Source organism: Bemisia tabaci, chromosome 5 (assembly GCF_918797505.1).
Source record: "Bemisia tabaci chromosome 5, PGI_BMITA_v3".
NCBI lineage: Eukaryota > Metazoa > Arthropoda > Insecta > Hemiptera > Aleyrodidae > Bemisia > Bemisia tabaci.
The window spans coordinates 50,250,489-50,277,571 of record NC_092797.1 but is presented as its reverse complement, the minus strand read 5'-3'; the positions used below and the strand labels follow the sequence as shown (position 1 = coordinate 50,277,571).

General features: G+C 37.4%; 1 protein-coding gene across 3 annotated transcripts in view; it reads right to left on the bottom strand.

The window, feature by feature from the left end:
• Nucleotides 1-27,083, bottom strand: part of LOC109032100 (diacylglycerol kinase theta) — a 72,571-nt gene that overhangs the window by 9,423 nt on the left and 36,065 nt on the right. For all 3 annotated transcript variants that reach the window (XM_072300878.1, XM_019044067.2, XM_019044061.2), the window contains exons 2-16: nucleotides 20,206-20,285; nucleotides 14,982-15,102; nucleotides 13,197-13,417; nucleotides 11,991-12,147; nucleotides 8,310-8,420; nucleotides 7,716-7,850; nucleotides 7,183-7,300; nucleotides 6,470-6,663; nucleotides 5,553-5,900; nucleotides 4,639-4,813; nucleotides 3,978-4,126; nucleotides 2,815-2,994; nucleotides 2,252-2,378; nucleotides 1,196-1,505; nucleotides 454-561 (exon numbers count right to left, since the gene is read on the bottom strand). In XM_072300878.1, the coding sequence (XP_072156979.1) occupies nucleotides 454-561; nucleotides 1,196-1,505; nucleotides 2,252-2,378; nucleotides 2,815-2,994; nucleotides 3,978-4,126; nucleotides 4,639-4,813; nucleotides 5,553-5,900; nucleotides 6,470-6,663; nucleotides 7,183-7,300; nucleotides 7,716-7,850; nucleotides 8,310-8,420; nucleotides 11,991-12,147; nucleotides 13,197-13,417; nucleotides 14,982-15,015 (2,367 nt within the window). In that variant the 5' untranslated portion in view covers nucleotides 15,016-15,102; nucleotides 20,206-20,285. The remainder of the gene's footprint in view (nucleotides 1-453; nucleotides 562-1,195; nucleotides 1,506-2,251; nucleotides 2,379-2,814; nucleotides 2,995-3,977; nucleotides 4,127-4,638; nucleotides 4,814-5,552; nucleotides 5,901-6,469; nucleotides 6,664-7,182; nucleotides 7,301-7,715; nucleotides 7,851-8,309; nucleotides 8,421-11,990; nucleotides 12,148-13,196; nucleotides 13,418-14,981; nucleotides 15,103-20,205; nucleotides 20,286-27,083) is intronic.

The window sequence follows — 27,083 nt, the reverse complement described above, 5'->3', positions numbered from 1 at the left end:
TGTAATTCGAGAGAAGAGTATGGGGATCACAGTGCCATCATAAATGTTTGTCACTCAAGGAAAATAAAGATTGATGCAGAGCCTATTAGCTAAAAATGACTTGGTTTTTTAACTCCACATCATTAAAATTTCAATTTTATCTTTCTTTGCCTCTTTTTGGTTGAATTCGAGGACTAAGGCTTTGAGTTAGTAAACTTCAAACAGCAAAAGGATATGAATCAAAAGTGAAAAAGATGGATAGTTAAAGATTAACTTCAAGAGAATGAAAAAATGAGTGAATATTTTAGATTTCGATTTGCGATGACCCAAAAAAGAAGGACCTAACGAACTTAGAATTTTCAAAATTAATTAATCAAGCAAAAAGATGTTACGAATAGAAAAAAATAACGAACATACTTATTACAGAACGGTAAACATGATATGGTTTGTTCTGGTAATGTGTCTAATGCTTACCTTGAGGGCCGATTTCAAGACAACAACGTAACCAGGACTGGCAACCCATGGTTCACCATCCACTTGCACAGGCAATAGAGAATTGAAAATAATTTTTATGTGACCTCCCTGAAAATAGAAAATTGAAAAATTCATGTTGAATATAAAGTCAATGTCATATGTTTTGGATAAACATTTAATTTAAAAAAGGTTGAAAATATCTATTAAAATGTGAAATAGATGAGCGGCAGTTCTTGAGAGCCAGAATATTTTATATTTTGACGTATCTCAGAAAGAAAAAGCCCTAATAACAAAAAATTGCAGCTCAAATATTTTGGGTCAAATATACAGGGCTTCAACTTTGAGTCGACTTTCAAATTTCCTGTATTTTTCCTGATTAATTGCATAAAATACCTCTTTACAATTCATTCATCACAGAAATGTAACAAAATCACTCTCCTGAGGTTCTGATAGCCGTCAACTCAAAAAGACTATCTCTGACTTTTAAATTTCTTGTCTAATTTCACAACCACACAAGCTTACTCAAAAAATATTGGGCTTAAAAATGTTCCAAAAGATAAACTTTCCACTTGAAAAAGCAAAAATTCAGGAGTAAACGTCAAATTTCCTGGGTTTTTCCTGGTCTCATCTCAAAATTCCATTCCCTGACTTTTCCCGGCAGTAGAAACCCTGAATGTGTTATTGAGAGTAACGGCAGAATTTGGTAAATCTTTGCAAATTATGAAAAGAACTGAAAAAATACCTGAGCGATACGAGTGGCTCCTCGAATGCCAGACTGAATTTGTCCTAAATGAACAACACCAGTGACTCCAACAACTTCGAGGACTCCATCCCAGTGATTTGGAGTTGTGAAGCGTTCTTCTTTGTCTGGTCCCCAAGGGTTAGCACCCGAGCCCCAACTTAAAATGTTGAGAATTATAAGGCCTTCGAGCTGTGGCAGTTCGATTACTTTTCCGTCAACTTCCAGTCGAACCTCTCGATGCAAGTCTTTGCATTTGTGCCCGACCATCTTCTTTAAACCCATTCGTACGTACACAGTCTTATTGTGCAATCTGCAAGGAGACAAAACGAATTTGAACAATTTGTGGCAATAAATGAGAATTTTAGAATCTTGTTAGATTCTTATCAGGGTTTTTTATTAGGTTTATTCATGAAAATGCATAAAATTATGCAATATCATGGTTCTTTCTTTTCTACGGTCAATTTGAACAAAATGCCGACTTTGTAGCTGTAGCTATGTACTCTTCAGCTTTTTGTTCTGTGTAGCTCTTTCACTCACATACCCTACTTGTTCATTTAGTTAGTTTGATAATATGCTAAAAATCATCATCACTTCCTGCAACAATCCGACCATGGACTCTAAAATTTGATTTCTAAGAGCAAAAATGAATCTATTCATTTTATCTTTCACATCTTATATTTATGTACGTTTCTTTATGCAGCTTTTTTTAAATCACATTTCGACAGTGAAACTAAGGAACATGGTATCAGTTTTATGACTCACAGTTTTTTACCTTATTCTTTTCTGTTTTTCCGTTTGGTGCTTATCATTCAATGAATAGTAGATTTTGTGAATTGCAATTCAAATCGATTGCAAATGAGTTTTATTTGATTTGTAAGAAGTAATTCTGACTTTATTATGATAATTATCATTAATAATTTGTCTTGAAAAAAGGTTTTTATTTTTTTTTTTTCTCTCTCACTCGATTGAGTTTACGATTTTATCAGTATTTTTTTTGTGACAGGAAGCAACTAAAAGAATACTAAAAACAGATAAAAATTGTACAAAGCTACATACCTGCTATTAAACTTGTCTGGATTTTCCTCCCTAGCATTGTGGAAGTCTAGGCATAAATCCGCGTCCAACCCAATTCCAAAATAGTTGTTCATGACATACATCTGAGAATTATCCTCACTGGTAGAACCTTCAGGACAAACAGATGAAGAAACTTTTTCAGAATGCGAAAATGATTTTTGGCCTCTAGCTTAAAAATATTTCTCAATGTACTTTTCACTTCATTTTTACCTAACGTGACACCAGGTACTTATTCACAAAAATTAGGTAATCTTTTGGAATTTCTAAACTCATACCACAAGAAGCCCATCTCTTTTGATTTTTAATGTTCGCAAATTGTTTGATACTAATAGACCACTGGGTGCAAATTCTCAACAGTTGTTTTGTTGTTTCTTAGTCTTCGATTACTTTCAGAAATCAGAAGCAATTGTAATTCTGTGTTGGGTACTTTTAAAGCTTCGTTTGAGCTTTTAAGGTGCATACATCTGACAACTGAAAAATGAGGGCACCAATAAATAGTAAAACAAGGATCTAAACATTAAAAAATGAAATAATCAAAGACTTACTAGGAACAACGGCAGGATTTGGAACTTGAGGCTGAGGCTTATCATCATCAGAATGAAAAACCACTGTCCATCTGTCCAGTTTAATTTCTTCGGCCTCAATGACATCTTTCAGCAAATTCAGCGGATCTTCACCTGCTTTGTAGCCAGAGCCCCATCGCAGAACTCTTGCTAGATCATTACCTTTAAAAGAATAATATTAATAATAATTGCAAGTAATTTTAGATAACGATGGTCACATGAACCTAAAGATGAAGTTTATTTTTCCACTGCATAGCAAACGAAAAAATCTCATGGATTCTTTTCCATTATTATTGTTTTCTTTCATGGCAGTAGATTAAAGATCTGCAAAAGTTGCTACAGTAAAAAATACGATATAACATAGTGCATCATTTAAGTTTCAAGATTGCCAAAAAAACCGAAATGAGGGTGCTGAGTGGCCAATTGAGGAAATGATTGCAGAGATTATTTTTTTTGTAAACTTTCAGCGCTGCTCATACATGATACCTGAATATTCTCCTCTTTAAAATACCTTTCTGTAGCATAGAATATAGTACACAGACAGGCAAGCCTTCATTTCAATGCTCGACTGGAAATTATGCGAACAGGGTGTCTACTAAAACAGGCTGGCCAAAAATCAGTACTTTTACAGTACTTTTCCAGTACATTCCCAAGAAATTCAGTACCTCCCCATGAGAGAAATTCAGTACTTTTTTAGTACCTCCAATTGACGAAATTCAAAAATTTTCAAAAATTAGATTTTCTCGCTTGATTTACGACAAAAATGACAAAAATTCCGGACCTTATAGCGAAATTCCGCACTTTTTCAGTGCTTCCGGACCGCCCTTAAAAAATATGTACTATATTTGGACTCTCCGGAAATCTCGGACTTGCAGACACCCTGATGAATAACCGGGCAGCGCAGGGAGGAATTTTTTTTTTAAGATTGTACCGGGTATCATGGCGAATTTGAAACAGTTTCTCATCACTGTTCATCGTACTTCTAATTTTTCTTTTAACTACCAAATTTTTCAACATTAGAAAAAGTCAGATGATATATGATCCACTTATTAATGATTCAGTGAGTAGAGATTCAAATTGCCATTCCGTTTTGTACATTGTAAACTCAGTATTCTTAAAAGGCAGAAGAAGGTGGTGGAATTTACCTGTGCCGAGAGGAACAATTGCACAAGGAGGGGAGTTACATTGAGAGTCCTGACCAACATTATCAAGGCATTGCAGAACCCATCCGATTGTGCCATCCCCTCCGCAAACCAGAATTTTGTAATGTTCAATTCGTCGGAATACGTACAAGCTGTAAAAAATGACCATGTTAAAACCAGTTAAATTGGAGAATTTTGACTACTGAAAGTTGTGGCTTGAGAATAAGCATGATTCATGGAAACTTTAGGTAAATTCAGCCAAAAGGATGATTTTTTGATCATGGAGCGTTAAATTCAGTCTAAAACTGAAATTCTTGAGACACAGAGGAGGAAAGCTAATTTGAGGACAATTCTCTCTGCAAAAGAGAACCAAACAGTTTTTGTGCCAGACAACAAATCTCTCCGGTGGAGAATGTGCAAGAAAGGCATCATCTCATTGCCTATACACCCTATGCGCCTCGCACCACCTATACAGAGGAAATTTCCTAACATTTATCTCTTTTACAGATACTATGCACTCAAAGTTTTCTTAAATCTTTTGCCTCTCTAAACCATGGAAAAATTAAACAAGAATGAAATAAATCAGGTTTAAGCTTGTTATCCTCGTCAACGGAACTCTTGCATTTTTACTAACAACTATTGAAGAGCAAAATTTGGAACTTACCCTGGCAAAGGACCGCCATTATCTAAATCAAATACTTGATATGGATTGAGAAGTTTTCTAAAGCTAGAAATAAGTTCCAGTCCTTGGCATCCACCAGACTTAATGTTGACGAACACTAGTAGTGGTTGCACACCAGGAGGGATCATATTGGGTTCGATGGTGGGCATAAGCATAACTAGAAAAAGAATGAGAAAAGTTTATTAATTAACAAATTCATCATTTAATTACAAAGGAAAACTCAGTTGATCTCATGTTTACCAGATCATGAAATTCTGCTCAGAAATTTTCAGATGGAAAATTTTGCACATGCACATGATCCGTAGAAGTCAATTTCAAAAAGTTTCCTTTTTCCTTTCGTTATGGTGCTCCTCAATTTGTTCAGAATGATAAATCATTTTGAAGAGAATTATCTTACCGTAAAATACATTGAACTAATCTAGTATCCAATTTGACTCAAACAGGTTTGATCTATTTGGGAGCAGGAAGTTTGTGTCGATGAAAACAGATTACAATAATTTCTCATGATTGAGTTGAATTTTCAAATTCTAATGGAATCTTCGTTTCCTATTGAAAATGTTGGTATGAAAATTTGTACCGTTACACTTGATATTCAACTCTGGTGGTGGTACTGAGCCATTTAATAATGATTCTCTGTTATAAACGCTTAATAGTGCATGAACTACTAAGCTATGCTTACGTTATTCTCATAATTAATTGGAACAAAACACATTTTTTCTTCTTTACTCTGGTCTGTACCATCTGTCATCTGGATGGCTATTGTCTTCAAGACAACCATTTATGATGTTTTTACCAATTTCATTGATCTCTTCAAAAACGCTGGTTGATCCAGCATTGAAATTAACTGAAAAATAAAATGTAGCACGGAATATGAATGAGGATGAAAAGAAACTTACCAAGTAATTGCTTGTCTTCTAAGACACACTCTCGAAGCCTGAATAAAGAACGAACAGCTGTGGTTGTGTCTTCATAAACTATCACTAAGGATCCGTATTCATAATAAATAGGGCCTATTGAAGAAAATTTGTTTTCTCTACCTAAAAAATTGTTTAACAAATTTTCGTAGTTACGCTCTGATAAATTAGTAGGTAAATTGCCAACAAAAAGTGCTAAATTAGTTCCATGAGGATCTTTAGTTTGCTGCAAATAGAATCGCATTAACTCCATTTGCCGCAGGGATTCTTTCCCCATCTGTTTCACTATATCCCAGGGTTTTTCATCCGATGATAAAACTCGTTCAATTACTGTGAACAGAAAGAAAAAGAAATTTATTGAAAATGTGCAGAGATAATGGAGGGGGAAGTAAATTGTGAAATCTACAACATTAAGAGAATCAACAATAATTAATTTTCTTTTTCAATATTCTTTTACAGAAGGAGCAGAAGGGACAAGCTCGCAAATTTTACATGAAAAACGTCAGCGTTTCCTTGAATCTATTTTAGGAAATTTGACTTTTCTCACTTCCCACTTCTCTTTTCTTTTCTTTCTTTTTCATTTAGAATTTAAAAACAATGGTTTTCTAAAAGTCAATTATGTAAATCAAAAAATAAAACTTAGGAGAAAAATTATGACACCACACACAGAAAATCTATAGATACATATTTATAAATCTCTTACACTCTCTTTTTTCCAATCCTTTTCATTCATCCTGGATTATTTGCTTTAACAAGGAATGTACTCTCTACATGAATGGTTCTTATTAAAACCTTTTATACAAAAAATGCAAAAACCGAACCATACTTTTTTCACAGATATTTGAAAACAAAATTGGAAGAACTGAGCAAAAAATTATGATTGGTATGAGAAAACTTACCTCCTCGATCAAGGGAAACTTCACTAAGTCTATAAAAATCAGGCTGCGAATTTTCAAGACCAAATTGTTCAACAGCATCATGAACTAGATCAGTAACGGTCGTATCACTGGTGACCAATACTGTGACGAAGGGAGTTAAGGTTTGTATTTTTCCTGGATAAACCCGCACTTCCCCACTATCATTTTCGGAATCCCTGGAAAAAGTAATTTACAATGTCATATTTAGCTTGAAAAACCGAGTACAAGTAATTCACCTATTTTTACAGTGAATTTGTAAGCTGTGGCATATTCTATCCTGTATGCTAATGATTGGCTGTAAAAGAATAATTTTTCATTCTGACTTGAGAGAATTTAACTATAGAGAGGTAAAAGGATTTAATCTGACTGGATCATTGCCTTTGAGAGACAGAGAAAGAGAAGGAGGTTAATTTTTCTGACTTAAAATAATCATTCTGATAAGAAAAAACAGAAATAATATTTATCACAGGCATCAATGTGAATAAATGAGGAGCAAAGCTCGCAAAATTTTATAGTTGTAAACAATGATAACAAGCTTCTATCATATTAATTTCAAATTATCATTATTCAAATTATCATATTAATTTCACTTATTAAGTCTTTTTAAAATTAACTTACACAATGACACAGTCTCAAACAAATAAAGTAGATAAACAAATGGAGGTCAAGAAGAAAATATATAAGAGGTAACTTACTTAAATCTAAGAAAGACAGCTGGCCTTTTACCCTCTTTGCGATGCAAATTCATTACAGGACTAGGATCGCATAATGCAATTTCTTCTGGTGCATAGAGGTCAGTCAAATAAAAATTAGCTAGAGGGGGCAGAACCGAAACATTTATTACAATCAAAAATTGAAAAAAGAGGACTTGGAACCTAAATCTTCTGGAGAAAATGTTATACAGAGAAAGAATAGGTTTGAAAATTTTAAACTGTAAATGTATCAAAGATGTCCAGTTAAAGGTAGGATTGGTTTTTTTTTTTTTTTTTTGTAGCAATTGTGATATTATCGATGATTTCATGGAGCATCAGTGTTAAAATTATATCATTAATAGTGGAGACTAGGGGACTACGCCCTCCGAGTGCTTTGCAGTCCTATCCTTTGAAGCGCTTCACGTCACAGGCTTCATGTGTACACCACACTTATGATTTCATATAACAGGGTAAGATTGCTGCAGCTGTCTAAAAAATATTTTACTGTAACTTATGAAGTGAAACTGAAGGAATACCTGGATCTTTGGTGATGTGGAATGCATGCAAAGCAGTGGTAAGAATGTGTTCAGTGCTGGCGAGCCGTGAGACAGTGATAACTCTGAAGATACGCCGTCTCAGTGAACAGTCGCCATCATAGACTTTTAGAACTTCTGGGGGGGAAACAAATTTGAAAAGTTAAAACACTGAACAAGACCTGATGAAATGAAACAAATTTCGAAATATGATAGACTTATCAGTGGTTTATGAATTTCATGATCATCTTTCATCTTCCTTTTTCTCGGTTAATTTTTTATCCGAAGTGAAAAAAATTCTCTCATTCACTCCTGACCTATTTAGGACTCATTTAAAATCAACGCCCAATGATTTTTAATTCTACTTAATCTATGCCTCCCAATATCTGGTTCCAAAAACGTGTCCTTCACTTGGTACCAGATGTTTAGCATGTGTTGTAGAGCATTTGATGTAATTGATATAACAGACCTGACTGTATCTAACCCGTTTATTTTCCATACATGGGGAAGTATTTAAAGGATCAAAGATCAAATAAGAAGAAGAGACTACATCTATCAAAGAAATGATTGGTTCCTGAACTCTTAGATCAAACATACCCTCATCTCGATCATCCTTTTCTTTTCCGCTTCTATCTCTAACGTACGTGTGCTCCTCCACATCTCGATGTCGACTATCTCCACTACTGAATTCATCAGATATACTGCGAGCTGAAAAATTACAGACATCATTAGCTAAATTATTTTTTGCAACTTTAATTACTTAAGAATAATGACTTTCCTGGATAAAGGCATCTCAGTTTGCTGCTTTGAGTCATGGCGGAGCAAAAAAATTCAGAATGCTTGCAAGCAAGTATGACTCCGATGGTGAGTGCATTCCTCACATTTTTAATCTTCTAATAGACACAGATAAGGGAAGAATCATTGATGGTTTTCTCGGATAAAGAGGCTCATTTGTGATAGCCACATTGTTTTATTACAATACCAAATATAATATTATGGCATAAAATGTTCTGATTGGATGGCTTATTGTACAGGAATAATGTTGCATTGGAATTTGCAGCGTTGTTCAAATCTAGAAATCTCACTTATCAAAGTTAAGATGAAATTCTCACAAAAATAATTCTCAGCATTCAGTCTTACTGGAAAAAAAAAGTTTAATTTGTGTGAGTACATAAGAACAAGACAGTTAAACTAAAAGTTTTTTTTAGTGAATTGGTGAATTCATATCAAACATCGCCAAAATTGTAAAAAAAAGTTATAGGGTCTCTTTTCTGATGCGTAGTTACAAATAGCTACACTTATTTTCCTTACATCAGATTAAAGTACTCACCAGTTCCGTTTCATATTTTCATCCTTGGCCGGTTATTCACCTCATATCAATGCCAGATTGAGAAATCAAAAAACAAGCATAACCGCAAGCAAAACAATGACGAGCATAAGGACATTGAAGTGGATGCAAACTAATGACAAAAATAATTAAACAAACAAAAGAACAAATAAAAAACAGGAATGACAATAAAGACAAAAAAATAAAAAAAATGAAGCCAACAAACAAAATAAAAACGACAAAAATGTATTACGACGATAAAATCCACAAATAAAAGAAAAAGTCAGAGGAGGAGTTGGATCACACTCAGCAGAAGACCACCAACATGATTACAGTGTTGTAAAAATCTTGCATCTTCATCTTTATCTAGAAAAATGCCTATAGTGGCAAAAAGCTTTTGAAAAACAACTTAATCAGCCAAAATTCACATAATAAAGTAGCACCTTAATTTGGGGAAAAGGCAGCAAAAAAAAAACAACAACGACAAAGGATAAACAAAGTCGCCGTCTTGAGTCTCGGTCTCGCAATAATAGCGAATCGACAGCTCATTTTTATTTGTATTTTTCCAGTTGAAAATGGAAGTGTTAATATTCTGAAACGTTCTGGGTTTTTTGTTTATCCTTGCTGCTTTTTTTGCAGCCTTTTCCCCAAAATAAGTTGTTATTTTATTTCAAAATGTTTTTGGTTTTTACCAGAAAATTGTTAATTTCAAATGAAAACAATCGTGTAAATCTCATTACTATCAATAATTTGGTGCTTATCAAAGCAAAATAGAAGTTGCACAGTTCTGAAAATACTGTAATTACACTAGCACCCTTTTGCTGAATGCGACCCAGTTGTTCGGTATACTCCTCATTTCTAGATAGGTAGATTTCAAGTTTTGATTTCCATGCAGATTAGTTATTTATTATTTTTATTATTGTCTATATCCCAAGTAGCATTTTGCAACGAAAAAATTGCAATTTAAATGAAATAAAATTTCCAGATGATTTCAACTTTCTTGCAAGAAAATTGCAATTATTTTACAACATCTGACCCCCTCATTGTAAAAAAGTTGCAATTTTTTTTTTTGCAAAGAAATTTCAATATTGACGACCTTTAAATTTCAACCCCTAAATTTTCCGGGGAAATTATAATAATTCGAACCCATGCTTACCTAATGTCCTACGACGTTTAGCAGCATAAAATACCGGACGCCCTTGAGTGGGCTTGAACCCGACCCGCGAATGTCATAGCGGAGCACTCTTCCACTGAGCTACAGGGAGCTGATGATGAGCTTGGTTGAAATCACGCCTGTTAAGGCTGTTATCGCATGCATTGCGTCAGTGCGTGGCTCAACATTCATCATAGATTTGATTAACGCCGTTTTTCTCAGGCTTCTTTCTTTTGCCTATTATTTATTTTTTTTCGTGTTATTTATTTTTTTCATATTTTTTTTGTCTGATTTTTTTTTTCGATATCACGTAATAGGTACTCACACTAAATTAACACCGGTGTAAATTATACCACATACTAACTTGAGAACTTAAAAATATTTTCAAAAAATATTTTTAAAATATTTTCAAAACTTTCTTAAGGAATATTTTTAACATGCATGTTTACAGGCAATATTTTTGAATTATTTTAAAAATATTTTTTGTAAACATTTTCAAAATATTCCTTTAAAATGTTTTGAAAATATTTTGAAAATATTTTACTTACAATATTGCCATGAAAATATTTTGATAAAGGTGACAATATTTTCAAAATATGTTGGGCTATATGGGTTAGGTAGGTGAGACATTTAAGTCGAAAAAACTTTAAAACAACTAGAGAATTGGATGCCAGGCACATGGCGTGAATTTGTTTCAACATGATTGCACCGAAATTGCAGTCTTTATAGTGCCTTGAAAAACAAGCATAATCTACATTTCTTGCAAACTTATTGCAATAAAATTGCAACTTTTTAAGCGCCTTCAAATGAACGTATAGGCAACAAGCAAAAATTGCAATCAACTCACAATCCATTGCAATGAAATTGCAATCCATGCTACTTGGGATGTAAAAAACACAGATAAATAATAGCTGCTCTCTTTCCTTCACTTTAAGTCAACAGTTGGGTGTTAGAAATCAAAATTATGATCTTGAAAGTATGCAGGTTTCCACGATTACTTCATTTTTTGAACCTCCAACTATCCCTGATTGTTTATACTTTTCCATGACTCCAAAATGTCAGAATTCCTTTACTTTCTCAGACTGTTCCCTGACCTTCGGTCAAAACTTCCACTTGGATTTTTTTCTTTGGATAATACTGTTTTTTGCTGAACTATGGACACAATCTGCACTTTTAGAGATTCAAATTAAGGAGAAAGGCACTCAAAAGTTGATCACGGTCTCTCGAATGGCACCAGCTGAAGATGCTGAGTACTACTTAGAAGATTCCCCAACTTTTCCCCACAGCCAAAAACCCTGGTATGGAATTATCTTATTTCCTTCCATAAATCTAGCAATAGGTGTAATTTCAAGCATGGAAGCATGTGTCAATGATGTAAATTGCGCATTTATTCAATTTTAACAGACTAAAATGGAAAAAAATATGGGACACGTTGAAAGTATCTAAATTAAAATTCATTAAATAATGGAGAAAAAACCTTCAAGCATGATGTCTTACATCTCCACACAAACTGAAACACTCTTCCTTTCCCTTCGCATGAGACGTAACTTAAAGCCTAACATAATTTACAGACTCTAAATTAGAACCCTGAATCATGAAATGAGCATTTCTGTCCGGAGCAAACAAATATCAGAGGGGAACATTAAAAAAGCAGTGTAAAAAATGACATGGCTGAGGAATTTCTACTTCCTGATAAAAGTCAAATTTTCGTCCATGCAACTGCTAGCCACTAACCATTCAGTTTGACAGTAAAACAAAACAAAGATGAGAATTCAAACAAAAAGAATAAAATACTTACGAGACATAGTATCTTTCCTACTCATTTGAACACCTATTAAAGACTCTATGGGCATTTCCGTCCGAGGAACACTAACAGCATGGGGAGGAAGATAAATTTTTTCTAACAGTCCAAAGTTACACTCTTCTGATATGCTCTTCTTGCAACCAGCATGACACTGAAAAAGATAAAAAATATTCATTGAGCTCTTATTGAAGGGCATTAATTATTACCTACACTGTGGTTATCTCCCACAAGTAAATGCTGTGATCAAGTCCTGAAGGCTTTGAGGCTTTGTCTTTGAGAAAATGAACACCCAAATTGATTGATACAAAAAATATTGCTTTTGACAACTTTGAAAGGTAGAATCCAATTAATGGTTACAACCAATTTTCATTAAACCAAATTGGTGGGAAGAATGTAAGGGACTTAATTTTAAAAAATCCGAAGACATCTCAGTGTATCTTGTTGCTGGAGCTTACATCCAAACTGCATTAAAGTTATTGGTCGCTTTCAATTAGTGCTTTCGCAGCACTGGAAAGTTTAATATTTACTATGATTTTCTTTAGAGATATAAAAATATCTAAAAAGTTGAAAAATTCAATAAATCAATGATTTGGGAACTTTAAAAACTTATTATAAAAAACTTGGAGCATCCCCTCACCTGTATTAATCTATTATACACATTTTGATGGGTCCATTAATACAGGTGAGGGGAAGCTCTGAGTTTTTTAAAATAAGTTTTTAGGGTTAAACAAAAACTTTTCCTGTTTTAAAATTTCCGCCCTTTTTCCTAGTTATTTTGGAACTGACAGTAATTTTTTTAAATTCTTATAAATGTGTTATTTTGCTTTCAATATCTCCCATCACTGTTGAGAATTGTATATTTCCTGAGTTTATCCACGGAGTAAGTCGGCAATCACATAACTTGGTTTGCGACATCGCAGACTTCCTGTCATACTTTATTTTTTAAACGGAAAACTACTCAAGGGCAGTTCTTTAAAACTACCGTGATTTTTCTTCTCTGTGCGAAGAAAATTCTGCAAAAACTTCAAGGAATGATGTCATTTTGTTCTCTTTTAAAAAAGTAACATAGAGGCGGAGATTTTCAGACACCGCAAACGAGATATGTGATTGCTGACTTGCATCGTCGTTATGCTGTTTAATTAAGTAAAAAGCTAATTTTCTATACGAGGTAACAAATGAAACCAAAAGGTGAATACTCACGGTGATCCCGCACCATTCACAACGGTAACCAGCTAAACATTCGGCAGACCAACAAGTTTTCTTACAAATAGCACATTTAGAATTGCTTGGTAGGTTTCCTTCTCGCCAGTGATGTTGATGCTTCACGAGTTGCAACTCGACGCCAGGCAAATAAGTGGCACTCTCTCTACAATCGGAGACCGCTAGATCCTGGCACTCAGCATGGACGTAATACTCACAAACTGAAAAATAGTTGACAAGGTGTTTTAAATCATAGTAACACTGGTATATACTGCAATGGGGCTAAAGTAATTAGAGAAACACGATGTATTAGCCTGTTTCAACGATATAATGCAAAAAAATGTACATAGTTTTTTTCTTACAGAACAAAAAAAAAATAATGAACAATGAATCGTAATCTAACTATATTGTTTTTAGTTTCATTCAACTGCAAGCTGTCGTTAGGACAGTAATATAGAGACAAATTGCCACTGCTTTACTTTCCAATGAGGATGATAGCTTGAATGAAGGGGGTAGGAAAATTTAGCTGACATTGTGATAGCAAGACTAAAAAAATAAAATTCTGACTGGATTGCATTTTGCAATAAAAGTAAAACTGATATCATCGCAATGCTGCTAAGATTTTTTCTCTCAGCAGGGAGTAACTGAACTAAAGGTAGATAAAAAAATGAAATTTGCAGCATAATTTTTCAACTCAGTAAAAAATTCTTTAGGGTGCGAGCTAAAACTATTCCAATTGCCAAATCTTTTTCTGCAAGGTAGAAGAGAAAGTTGCACTACCATAGCAGCATTGCAGCACTAAAATACCCTGGTAAAAATTGGCGATAAGAGCTGCGTTTCAAAATACCATAGGAATTCTTATAGCCGGCTAAAGAAGGCTACAGAAAATCATATAGCTGGCTGTAGAATGCGCAGAAAATCATACGGCCGGGCTATACGAAGCGATAAAAAATTATGCAGCCGGGCTATAGTTCCTATCGCCGGGCTTTACACTTTATCGCCTGGCTATTGCTTTTTCGCCATCGATTATAAAAGGCTATAAGAAATTGTGTAGAAATTCGTGTGCCTTGGAAATCATTAAGTTTGATGCGGAACCACCTTAATATTTACAAAACACACATTATATTTTCCTTCAATACATTCTTTTTTTCATCAATTAAAAAGACAATAATCCATACAGGATGTGCAAACATTTCAGAATCATGAGTTGAATAACGCTGACTCCGCCAGATTAAATATTAGAGCCTAACACAAAGCGGAGCGGCGAGGCGACGCACTGGCGCCTACAAACCTAACAGGGATACTTCACGCATTGCGCAACGCGTGAAGTATCCCTGTTAGGTTTGTAGGCGCCAATGCGTGTTCCGCGCTTGCTGCCCGCCTGCCACGGCGCTTGAAGCAATTATTTCACACCAGAGGTATTGCACAGTATCATGCGAAACTGAAGGCGCTCTAATATATTAGTGATGGCAGGCATCCATCAAAAGTACGGAGCTTTCCTCGCAAAATAAATCAAGACATTACGGCCCAAAAAGAGAGCAGTATTCCAAAAACTCACTAAGTCCTAGCATCCGTAATTAGTAACGTTCAGCATACACTTTATCGCCTGGCTGTTGCTTAATCGCCATCGGCTATAAAAGGCTATAAGAAATTGTGTAGCCGGCTATAGAAGCTATTGGAAATCTTACAGCCGGCTGTAGGTCTATGGTATTTCGGAACACAGATTCTACTGCCAATTTTTACCAGGGTAGGAAAAAAAGTAGAAAGAAATAATGGAATATTCACCTTCGCAGTGTGTTCCCACGTTACCGTCTTCCATCCGCTTCCGACAGACGTTGCAAAATTTTCGTTTATGCTTGTGAGCATTTTGATGAGTGGCGTCGGACCACCTGTGGGCGACAGGATTCTACCATGAAAAGAAAGAGAAAAAAAAAACAGGTTAATTAGTATTCTTCAATGGTGCTATTCGCTAATTTGCTAAAAAGGAATCATTCCTCGATACGAATTGAAAGGGCGAAAATAAATTAAGATTAGACGGTGAGTGCATGATTGAGAAATGACACGTTCACGCGTCAAAAACAAATTTTTCGCCTTCATTTTCGGTCGATACCAAACATCTACATAGACGCACGAATAGTTGTATGTGGTATCATGAGTATGACGAAGCTCAACGTGAGCTAAACTGTTGCTGTTGATGGGACAAATAGATTCAAATTCATAGAAGGTGCACGCTAGACATTATCGAGAATATGCTATTCAGATCTAGTTTTTTAGGGACAAGTATTTTTTCCCTTACATTATTCTCTCCAACTCGAAAATTATCGCACTATTGGAGGAATTATCCTTCCGCACTGAAATCTCAATTCAAAAAACCTGAGAAAAGATCAGGATACGATCTCCCACCCAATATACGGAGGAAAGTAAACATTTCAAACTGCGAAAATCGACAGAAACAGAACATCCTTCTCACTTTATTCCTTGTCTCTAATTCAGGAAACAAGCGCTTGCGTTTCTCGAAAATAAGGGAGCGTTCATAAATGGAGATGTTGCATGTGTGAGGAATTGGCGATTTGACTGTTGATTCTTATGCAAAAGTTCGCGGAAAACACGATGGTGCCACTGGTTTTCTCTGAAATCAACTCCCAAGCTCAAAAAAAGCTCTCAAGTTGAGGCCAAAATGAAGGGGATATCCCACCCTACCCTGGGAGTCCACCTCTACATCAAAACAAACTCTCCATGCAAAGATAGGAAGCCAATACATCAGCAGGGTTGCCGTATTTTCAGGTTTGGAGTCCCCAAATAAAGTGGCAACCCTACTAATGCATTTGCTCCCTATCTTTGCATGGAGAGTTTGTTTTGATGTAGAGGTGGACTCTCAGGGTAGGATGGGATATCCCCTCCATTTTGGCCTTAACTTGAGAGCTTTTTTTGAGCTTGGGAATTGATTTCAGAGAAAACCAGTGGCACCATCGTGTTTCTCACGAACTTTTACATAAGAATCAATGGTCAAATCGCAAATCCCTCACACATGCAACATCTCCATTCTTGAGCCCCCCCCCCCCTTGCTTCCCTTATAACGCAGCGTAACGTATGCCCCCCCCCCCCAAGCGTTACTTAATTAATGAACGCTCCCCAAACCGGTTCAACTGACATTGGGAAGTAGGTTATTGAGGTTTGATTCGACCCGTTCAATGGACGGGATCAACAGGGCGAATAGAATTCGAGTACCCGGGCATGAGTTCCATCTCGAGTCCTGCTCCTCGATTGTTGAATCGTTATCGAATGACCTTGATCGATATATAGCATTGTTAAGATAGGGATTTATCGATCAGAAGCATTCGATAACGATTCAACAATCGACCCGCTGATCTTGTTTCCAATCTAATATCTAGATCGGTCGTTATTTACATGTTAGCGTTGGTTGAGCTGTCGCTTGTCGAAGCGTCGGCTCGGAGCAACTGGTGAGCGAGCGTTGACTTATCGTTTTTGCAACGGGTCATCTTGATACGTCACAGTTGACAGGTCTCACTCCTGTGTTTAAAATATTGGATCGCCGCGGGTGGTATCCCATTGTGGAAACGTTACCGCTTCGTTCCGTTGAGCAATCGAGAGCTTTTCCGCTGGATTGAGCATTGCCGATTCGGCTAAAGTTCACTACGGGTAACTGCTGTTTCAGGCTAATCCAATAATCCATAGAGGCACCTGGCACCTATCCGTTGGACCGCGTTAAACAAGAAGCATAGAGTACATAGAGTCGTAATGTAAATGGGAGAGCTGGCGCCATGTTCTGCTCGACGAATTCCGAGCCCGGTGTGCGCCGAGTTCGGGTCGCTTTTTCGATACATTTTCGATCCAAAATGGCGGTGTGGAATACGTGGTAATTCCTATCTCCTTTGTTGTGGTTGTTGTTGTTGTTGTTGTCATCGGATGGCCGGGTACCCGTGTATCGCAAACAATCGATTATGTATCGAAAAAGTGACCCGGCGTCACACAGGAGTCTCGGAATTCGGGACATGGAAAATGTTTAAAAGTGGCGCCAGCTCTCCCAATTACATTACGACTCTATGTACTCTATGACAAAAAGGGACCAAGTCACATCAGCTATTAGCAAATTTAGTTGGGTAATTTAATTTGTTACATGAAAACGATTGCGCGGATTTCTATATGCAAACAGTGAATTTTCTGCATAGTGCAAGGCAAATTCCCTAAAATTAGTTCCACCCATGTCTGAGCTGTTGGCTGACAACGAGTCAGAGATGTATTCAAGTTGAAGCGTTAATTGCGAATTATGAATAATATACGTGGAATGACGAAGTTATAACTAAGTACAGTTCCCAGTAAACGCCAAAAACCGAGATATTATTACTTTTTTTCATATTTTGCGTGAATTTTTGATTTTTTCTATCACAGGACTCATGTGGTTTTTCCTTATCTTTTCTTTTTTTCTCCTTCAAAATACCGCATTCCATAAATTTCCATGTTATTTTCATTAATTTTGTGCGCGCGTATGAAAATAAGTATAGGAAAGAATTAGCTAGAAGAAGAAAACTATAGTGAAGAATTGAAAATTAATGTTGCCAAAATTTTCAATTTTTGACTATTCATTGGAAGTTAGAAAGGAAGCAATAAAAATAGGTAAATAGATGAAAAAATCTTAGGATGGAAACGAAGTGGAAGAACCCGTGGAATACAATTCGGTGGAAAATGATGTGATGCACTGTACTTAACAGATGACAGATACTCCTAGACCACGAGTGTGGAGTTGGGTCAGTTTCCGAACATACAACTATTCGAACTCCTATGTAGGTTTCTGGTATCACACGGAAATGAAGGCGAAATATGTGACTCGCTGACAAGCGAGAGTACCTGCGTACTCACGGCGCGGCGTGCGGCGGTTGTAATCGGGGACAAATCGACACGCTCCACCAGCCTCTTGAACAGGTGAAAACTTTAACTTCAGGCTGGTCAATCGACCCTTTGAAACCACCCTCTGCCTCTTGTCGACTGCCGAGAAGTCCCTTCGAACCTATTTTTTACACGGTTATGGAAGGAGCTTCAGAATGGCAAAAAACATTACCCTGAACAGTCCGAAATGTGCTTTTTTCGTTACATTTGTCCGTGAAAAAATTGCAGAAACATGCTTTACAGGTTTGATTATTAAAATTGATAGACAAAGCTATAGAAAAAAGGAAAATAGAGTGATTCTGTTGGTTGAAACGGGTTTTTTTTATAGACTAAGGTGAAAAATAATGGGCTGACTATAGAAAAAAGGAAAATAGAGTGATTCTGTTGGTTGAAACGGGTTGTTGTTATTGACTAAGGTGGAAAATAATGGGCTGACTATATCTAAGGTCCCTCGTATGTTGCCGTTGCTTAGTTAGTTTATTATTTCGACGGTGAAAGTCGGCAATCACATAACTCGTTTGCGGTGTCTGAAAATCTCCGCCTATACGTTATTTTTCAAAAGAGAACAAATTGACATTATTTCTTGAAGTTTTTGCAGAATTTTCTTCGAATTGAGAAGAAAAATCATGACAGTTTTAAAGAATTGCCGTTGAGTAGTTTTCCATTTAAAAAATAAAGTATGACAAGAAGTCTGCGACGTCGCAAACCGAGTTATGTGATTGCCGACTTACACCGTCGATTTAGCTTAGTTTACTGCAATCACTCGCTTCCACCAATAGGATCTCTCTATTTTCCCTTTGTCTGCTTCGTCTACCGTTTTGTCTAATGACTTTAATAATCAGCCCCCTGGTTTGATGGCGAGCCCCGATTTCTTTGATGGGTCGTTTTCGTTAAGAGAACCAATATCACCGGCACTTGGATTCATTTCAAGGCTCCCTCCTTAACCGTCTGAAGATTCCTTTACAAATGAGCCAATGCTTGGTCAACTTGTCAAGCACATTTCTTAAAGCGCAGATCAACAGCCGAGCCGACAAGATGTAAAAGGGAGTATTTCTGCACAAAACAGCATGCTCAGCCCCAGAAATTACATTAATAATGGGGAATATCTCTATTTGTCTTTTATCTTGCGGCATAGCTGAGCTTCTGAATGGATGATTTAAGGATCATTAGGTAATATTAAACACATTTTTTTTGCACTAGATTTTGTCCTTAGAATGCCTAATACGTGTGTACTGAGTATGTGTTCTCACTGTGAAATGATGGAGCTTATGAGAATGATGGCTTCTTCTCCATTTTAAGCAGTAGCGTGGTGTGCTTAGCGATGAATCGATTGAAGAAACCTAATGGAAAGGATTGATTTTTTGGTGTTCGTAAGGAACATCTTAATAATCGATGCTTACTAATTCTGAAATAGACTTTTGGCAGAATCTCACGTGGAAATATCAAGTACCAAATTACTGACTTATGACGTATTTCTTCAATCTGAGGACATTCTGGCCACCAATCATAACTTGTATGCTTAAACTTTCTTCTCCCTTAGTTTAAATAAGAAACAAATCTAGGTGCACATGGACTCAGAAATTTTTCCACATGGCTGCGCCTAGTGTTAGATTGCGATCTCAGGAGATCAACCAACGTACGGACTACATTTTGAAGTAATAGGCAACTGATGTTTCCGGCTCATTCGCACAAGCACCTATCTGCATATTGAAAACAATGACTATATACATTGTTTCTAAGATGCGCCAGAAATAGTAATGCCTTATTGCAAAATGTAGTCCAAATGATAATCACGAGTGGGGTATACTTTGAGACACCATAAGGAATTGAGCACTGTTTTATAAAAGAAAGGACACTTTCATTTCAAAAGTGAGTGAAGGCAGGTAGAAAACATGGACCGTGAAAATTCTATAATCTGTGGAGGGATGTAAAATTTACCCCTGAGAGCGCGATATAATCTTTGCAACTCTAAAAAAAACATACAAAAAATACGGACGCTAGTCCAACGATAAGTCGGAAGATAGTTAATAATTGATGTGGGACAGTTCATGGAGGAAACCGAGTGGATTGAGAATTAAATATGCTTGAAATGTTATCTACTCACTTTAATTAAATTGGCAGCTATACTAGAACAAGGGGAGACGACAACTTTGTAACACCGCTCGTGCACAACGAAATTGCAGACTGAAACAGAGAAGCAATAAAATTAAAATTAATAAGTATATTCAAAATGAGTATTTCTGTATTTGACAGAATAAGCACAATGACTGTGAAACTGAGACAAAATGTTGCCTCTAATGTTTATTTCTTCCTACAGATGATGGATGATTTCTACTTATTTTCAAAAATGTTTCAGTAGAAAAATTTAAAAATCAGCCATTCCTGCATCGTCCTCAGAGCAGGTCATCTGAAGAGGAATTTCACCTTGAGAAATTTTTTCTGGAGCGCTTTCTGAATCCTTGAAAAAAAGAATAGCGTGACTTAATAGATCCGTCACGGAAATTCCATTTATGTTTTTCGTAACATTACTGGTATTAAACATTTTCCCGGGAAATTTTCGGTGAATTTTTTCATGTCTTGAAGAAAATGACTTAACAGAAATTTTCACAAGAAATGAGAAGCAGTTGATTTATAACTGAGTGAATAAGAAGTCAGGGGATCCTGAAAGATCACAACGAAATCACACGACTCTCTTTTGAAGGACTTATTCAATTCAACTCCCGAGTATTTTGAGAATCGTCGGGCTTCCACGGTCAGAATATGGAGGACTCAATGAGGGATCCGTCCAGATAAATCTAAGTTTAGCTAGGAATGCGCTGCGGTTTCAGGAAATCGTAAGTCTCAGGTAATTATCTCGATGACCCGATAATGTTCGCCTCTGTTTGTTCGATGGAATATTGACCTCTAAATTTAGTTACGCTCTGTATCCGCGCCTGCAGGTCGATTGTTGAATCGTTATCGAATGACCTTGATCGATAAATAGCATTGTAAAGATAGGGATTTATCGATCAAGTCCATTCGATAACGATTCAACAATCGACCCGCTGATTTGCATGCTGGGCGATTACTGGAATGCAGTTCAGATGTGTTGGAGAGTTCAAGTGAATATCGGGATTGATTCTCTTATCGAGCAAGGGTTTTCCTTCATTACGACCTCGAGGGCAGTTCAAGTGAGCTACTTAAACGGGGGTAGAGGGGGTTTGAGCTTGCCTTACGAAAGTTCAAAGCTCGACGTGAATGATTGAACACGGTAGTCAACCTTTGGATACTTCCAACCGAAGTTGAGATTCCAAAATAAATTTTTTGGGAATCCAGCCCCAAGCGACCCCACACTGAAAAAAAATTCTCGGCGCTTTTACCAAGGTCCGTTGGTACCTTTACCATCTCACTTTTTTTTACCAATTATTGGTAATTTGACTGAGACAGACTGGTAAGCTTACCTAAAAACCGGTATTTTTACTGTTTTTTCAGGTAAGAATACCACTTTTATTGGTGATCAATTCTCGATAACTTTGCCATTTTATCTCGGTAATTCTACCACAGTCGATAAAAAATATTGGCGTTTTTACCAAGGTCCAGTAAAATTACCGAGAAAGTTCAATAATTTTACCGAGATTTCTCGGTAAAATTACCACTTCCATAAATGGTAATTTTACCAAGAAAAAACTGGGATCAAATAGAACCCTGAATTCTTGGTAATTTTACCCTTTTCATAGTAAATACACCGAGATTTTTTTTTCAGTGTGTGCCCTCGGGTACGGGAGCTGGCTCTAGAGGGCACCTGGGCCGGGTCCCTGGGAACGAGTCGGGGGTCGGGTGCATGAATGGCGAATGCTCGATTCGGCTCTTCGTCAGCCGAGTGACAGGGACACAGGGACAGGAGCCGAGCCCGGAGCGAGTCAAGTTTATTCAATAACAGTCGATAAGTTTTCATTCATGGCGAGCCGCTCAACCGCTGAGCCGCTTCGGGGAAAACTGGTGCTTCGCGGCAACGTTGCCAGATTTCGCCATCTAATGTGGATATGTTAGATGGATTCGAATGTAGGAAAGCTCTGATTTTTAGCACTACCTGGCAACGATGCTTCGTGGCTGCGGCCGCGGGGCGATTCTTTCCGATGCGGGACCGCGGTCGCCGCGGCGCGGACGCAACCCGCAACGCTAGGCCCATTGATTGTTACGGCTCCGACGAGCGCAGCTGCCATTTCGCCCCGTTAAAAAAAAAAAAAAAAAAAAAAAAAAAAAAAAAAAAAAAAAAAAAAAAAACTGGAAAAAAACACATTGGATTTAGAGTCCAGACTCTTGAAAACATTGACAAGAAAAAATACTCTTGATTCAATCGGATTTTTGCTTGAATCAAACAAAATCCGCTTAAATTAAGAGACTTGGTTCTTGATTGAAGCTAGATTCTGATTGAATCAAGAGTACTTTTTCTTGTCGATGTTTTTAAGAGTCTGGACTCTACATCCAATGTGTTTTTTTTCCAATGCAAAGTGAGATGACCCGAGGATAATTGAGTACTCTCAAATCGCCTAATACATGACACTTTTTTCTAAAACACACAGAACAATTCGACCTAGAATTTCTTTGTAACTTGAAATGACATTAAGTGCCATGAAAAAAAAAGGGGGGGGGGGGAATCCAGGTCGAGCTGTTAGGTATATTTGAGAAAAACGTGGCATGTATTACCCATCAATCGCCCCAGAGAAATCTGGAAAATTGATTTATAAAATCTCCGACATATTTTCCATTTGTTTTCGAGATATTTCGGATTACAAATGAGCCCCTTGTTCTTTTCCATAAGGGCCCCAGAAACTGGGCACCAGGCGGATTGGCCAAACAGAGATGACTCGTAAAAGTATGGGTTGCCATTCGGCCCGAAATTTAAATTGCGGCTCTTGATTTCTCTCTGGGGATTTTTAAGGAGAAACCAATACAAAAGCGATCAAAGACAAAATATTTTAGAGACTCAGCACTATCAGAATGTAATCGAGCAGAGTAACAATTAAGTTCGGAAGTCAACGCTACTTTTCGTTTGATGATAATTGATGAAAAACATGTCGATCATGAAGTTCGACCTAAAATGGCAACCTTGATCTATGCAATTACCCTATGCAGATATGCGATTTGATAAATGAGCAAGACGGGATAGAAGTTCTCTCTTGCGTAGTATTGGACCATATTATAATATGGTCCAAATAATGCAGCGTCCGATTTGGTCCGAATTTGGGCTTTCCTTCCAAATTATCGTTGCTCAAGCATTTGCAATTTAATGTATAGATGAGCTTCGAAACATCTCAGATGCAGAACCCTCGCCGCTCTCCAGTGTGATACTGCCGTGTTATGGAAAAACGCCGCATGAACATTCCAATGTTGCCAAATTCCCCCTCGGAATATATTAACTTCTGAGAAAAGTTACGAATATTTTTCATCGAAATTTTCAGACACTTCAGATCGATTTACGCGGAAAATTTTCTGAGAAATCAGGAGGAATATGTTCAGAAATATACCCAAAAATTTTGATTGATCAAAGGAAATTGGTCAACGTCTGAGAGTTCATACGGCGTTTCTCCTTAGCATGGCAGTATACCAGATTGTTTCATTGAATTCAGGCTCGATTGTTGTCAAGGCGCTTTCCGCGTGCAAGTGACATGAATGGACCTGTGGTCACTTGGCGTGAACTATGATCGGAACGAGACCCAGTTGCCATAGACTGGGTTGCAGATTCCAGCGAGCTGATTATTGAAATTGATAGACAAAGCGATAGACAAGGAGACTTAGGGAGTATGGAGCAATCCCCCTTGCTTGAAATGGGTGGTTCCTATAGACTAAGAGAGAAAATGATGGACTATCTCTAGGTCCTCTCGTGAGTTGTCTTTCGTTAGTCTATTACTTAGCTCCTTCGTCAGTTTCAATCACCAGCTTCCACCAATAGGATCCCTCCATATCCTTTTGTTTTGTCATTGCTTTGTCTATCAAATTCAATATTTGCCCCGGAGATTGCGTCATGCATGTCTTGAATATGTGATTGTGGCCACCTCCACCTCTATCAAATTAGCACAGGAAAGTCTTGTCGCTTTCAGATACAACATATTTTAGAGATCCAACGCTGCTATCTTTCCAATAGTTTTCTAGGCCTGAGAGCGATAATGTATTTCCAGATTTCAAATTTTAGGATTTTTCGAATTGGTAATCTTTTTCATAAAATTCCCCGACTATTCCCGAGGTTTCCCCGATCTACGAACATACAGTGGGCTTTCAAATCCGCAAAAAATTTAAAACTTGGAGGTCTCTATATTTTTCGAAATTGACAGTCTTTTTACTGAATTTCCCTGACTTTCCCCTATTTCCACGACCTTCTGAAATTCCCTAACAACCCCGGTTTCCCCAATCTATGGACACCCTACCGGCTTTAAAATCCGCATGATATTTAAAATTTGGAGGTCTCTTTAGTTTTCGAAATTGATAGTCTTTCCCATGAATTTCCCTGACTTTTCCCTGATTCCCATGATCCAATGAAATTCCCTTACAACCCCGGTTTTTACGATCTATGGACACCCGGTCGGCTTTAAAATCTGCATGATTTTTAAAAACTTGCAGTGATAATGGTTTTAAAGATTTCAAAATTTAGGATTCTTCATTTTTCATGAACCCCAATTTTTATGACCTGATAAGATTCCCTATCAACCCCGGTTTTCCCGACCTATGGACACCCTATCGACTTTAAAATCCGCACGAAATTTAAAACTTGGAGATCCCTCCAGTTTTCTAGACCTGACAGCGCTAATGTTTTTCCTGATTTCAAATTTTAGGTTTCTAAAATCGATAGATTTCTCTAACAACCCCAGTTTCCCGGATCTATGGCCACCCTTTGGGCTTTAAAATCCGATGAAATTTAAAAGCGGGAGGGCGGTCCCGGAGCTGGGCGGAACGGCGGAGCGAGGTCCTTGACTCGCGTCGGCGTCGTCGGTGCGGCGTCGGGCGTCGGAGCTAGAGCCCCTCTGGCTACGGCCGAGGTCGCCGGTTCGGGGGCGGCAGCGGCGGAAATCAGGGCGCCGCCCCCACCGCCGGGGGAAATCTGGCGACGCTCACTGACGTCAATGCACTCGAGGGCGGGGGGCGCGGGGCTCCGGTGCAACTGTATGCACTGGCGCCCCTCGCTCAACCCTGGCGCCCCTCCCGTGGACCCGGAACCTCGGCTCCGCGCCGCGGGTTCACAGTAAATGCCACGACTGGATTTCCCGCGACTCGACCGACGTGACCCCGGTTCCGGCCTCGCCCGATTTCGCCCCTTCTCCGTGGCCGAATTGGCCTCGCAGATTTGGGGCCGTATTCCTGGCTCTTCACTGGGAAAAAAAATCATATTGGATCTTGAGTCTAGACTCTTGAAAACATTGAAAAGAAAAAATACTCTTGATTCAATCAGATTTGGATTGCATTTTGCAAAAAGGAACCACTAGCATTGCCAAGATGCTAAAATTGTGCAACTTCATCTTTTGCAATAAAATTGCGGAAATCGTGAAAAACTATGAAATTTAGATGGTAATTTTTGTCTAAAATTTATAGTCTTTAGCGAGTTGTAATGCTAGTGGTTCCTTTTTGCAAAATGCAATCCATTTAAGCTTAAATCAAGAAGAAATCCGCTCAAATTAAGAGGCTTGGTTCTTGATTTAAGCAAAAATCCGATTGAATCAAGAGTATTTTTTCTTGCCGATGTTTTTATGAGTCTGGATTCTAGATCCAACGTGTTTTTTTTTCCAGTGTTCCTGAAATAGCTAATTTTCTTAGTATAGTCTAGGGCCTCCTTAGAAAATGAGCTGTTCAGGGCGAGCCACTATGAAAGTGGCCTTAATGAGACCCCATTTGGTTCACATTGCGATTCAGGAAGGACTGAAGATTTCAGCAGCATCATAGAAATGATGATTTTTGCAAAGCCCGAATAATTTCACAAATAGATCCTCACAAAAAATTACAATGATCTACGTTTGCAAGAAATAAAAAATAGAAAGAAAATACGTTACAAGTTTAACACATTTCAAGGTAGGTCTTACCCTCCCAACCTTAAAGTTTGTGAAAATCATTATATTTTCTCTACCGTGCTTTAAACTTCGTGCAGTGGCATTTTGTTCAAATCCCAAACAAGGATCTATTCTCGAAATTGAATTTACAAATTCCGGTTTAGTAAAAATCGTCTCTTTTGCTATGAGACGTTTAAAAGTTACTTGAACATCCCTTAATCACGATGTAAACCAAACGGGACTTCATTTAGGAAAGAAGCTGTTTAAGAGACGACAATGGGTACAACCCTCCGGCTTGCATTCTCTAGATTTACCAGGTATTCTGACCGATTTCCGGAAAATTATCTTTTGAGACGATATGGAATGATTTATAATAACTTTGAGATTTTCGACCAGATAAAAGACTAGATCTAGATGAAGCTATGAGGCGGAACGCAAGAATTTCGCCATTTTCATGAACGCACCACCCCTGACATCAAGATGAAAAATAAATAAAATTAGCTCTGCTCTTCCATGCCACATAGTTGTGGTGGGCACAGAGAGAATGTCGCCCATTGTGGTGAGAATGTACTAACAGTCGCCGGCTGTGACCGAGTAGGGGCTGGAATCGTGAGGAAAAAATCACCACACACCGAAAAGGCTGTAGCATTCTCTCTTTTTTCTCTGTGGTAGGATTAAATCGTTCTTTCCCTCTGACTTTTCCCGGTTTACACTGACCTTTCCAGATTTTCTCGGCCAATTACCAAAAAATTCCTCGACTTTTGGAAATATAAGGGATGGAAAATAATAATTAAAAGATTTTCTGATCTAATTGAAGAAATAAGCCACGTGCAGCTATTTGACGCGATGAATGAAAATTCACTAATTCTACGGACATAATTTTTTCCCTGACTTTAAGAGACATGTTTTTTTTCCTCTAACTTTTCAATTCTAAAATTTCCTGCATTCTGTCGATCAAGATTTTTCG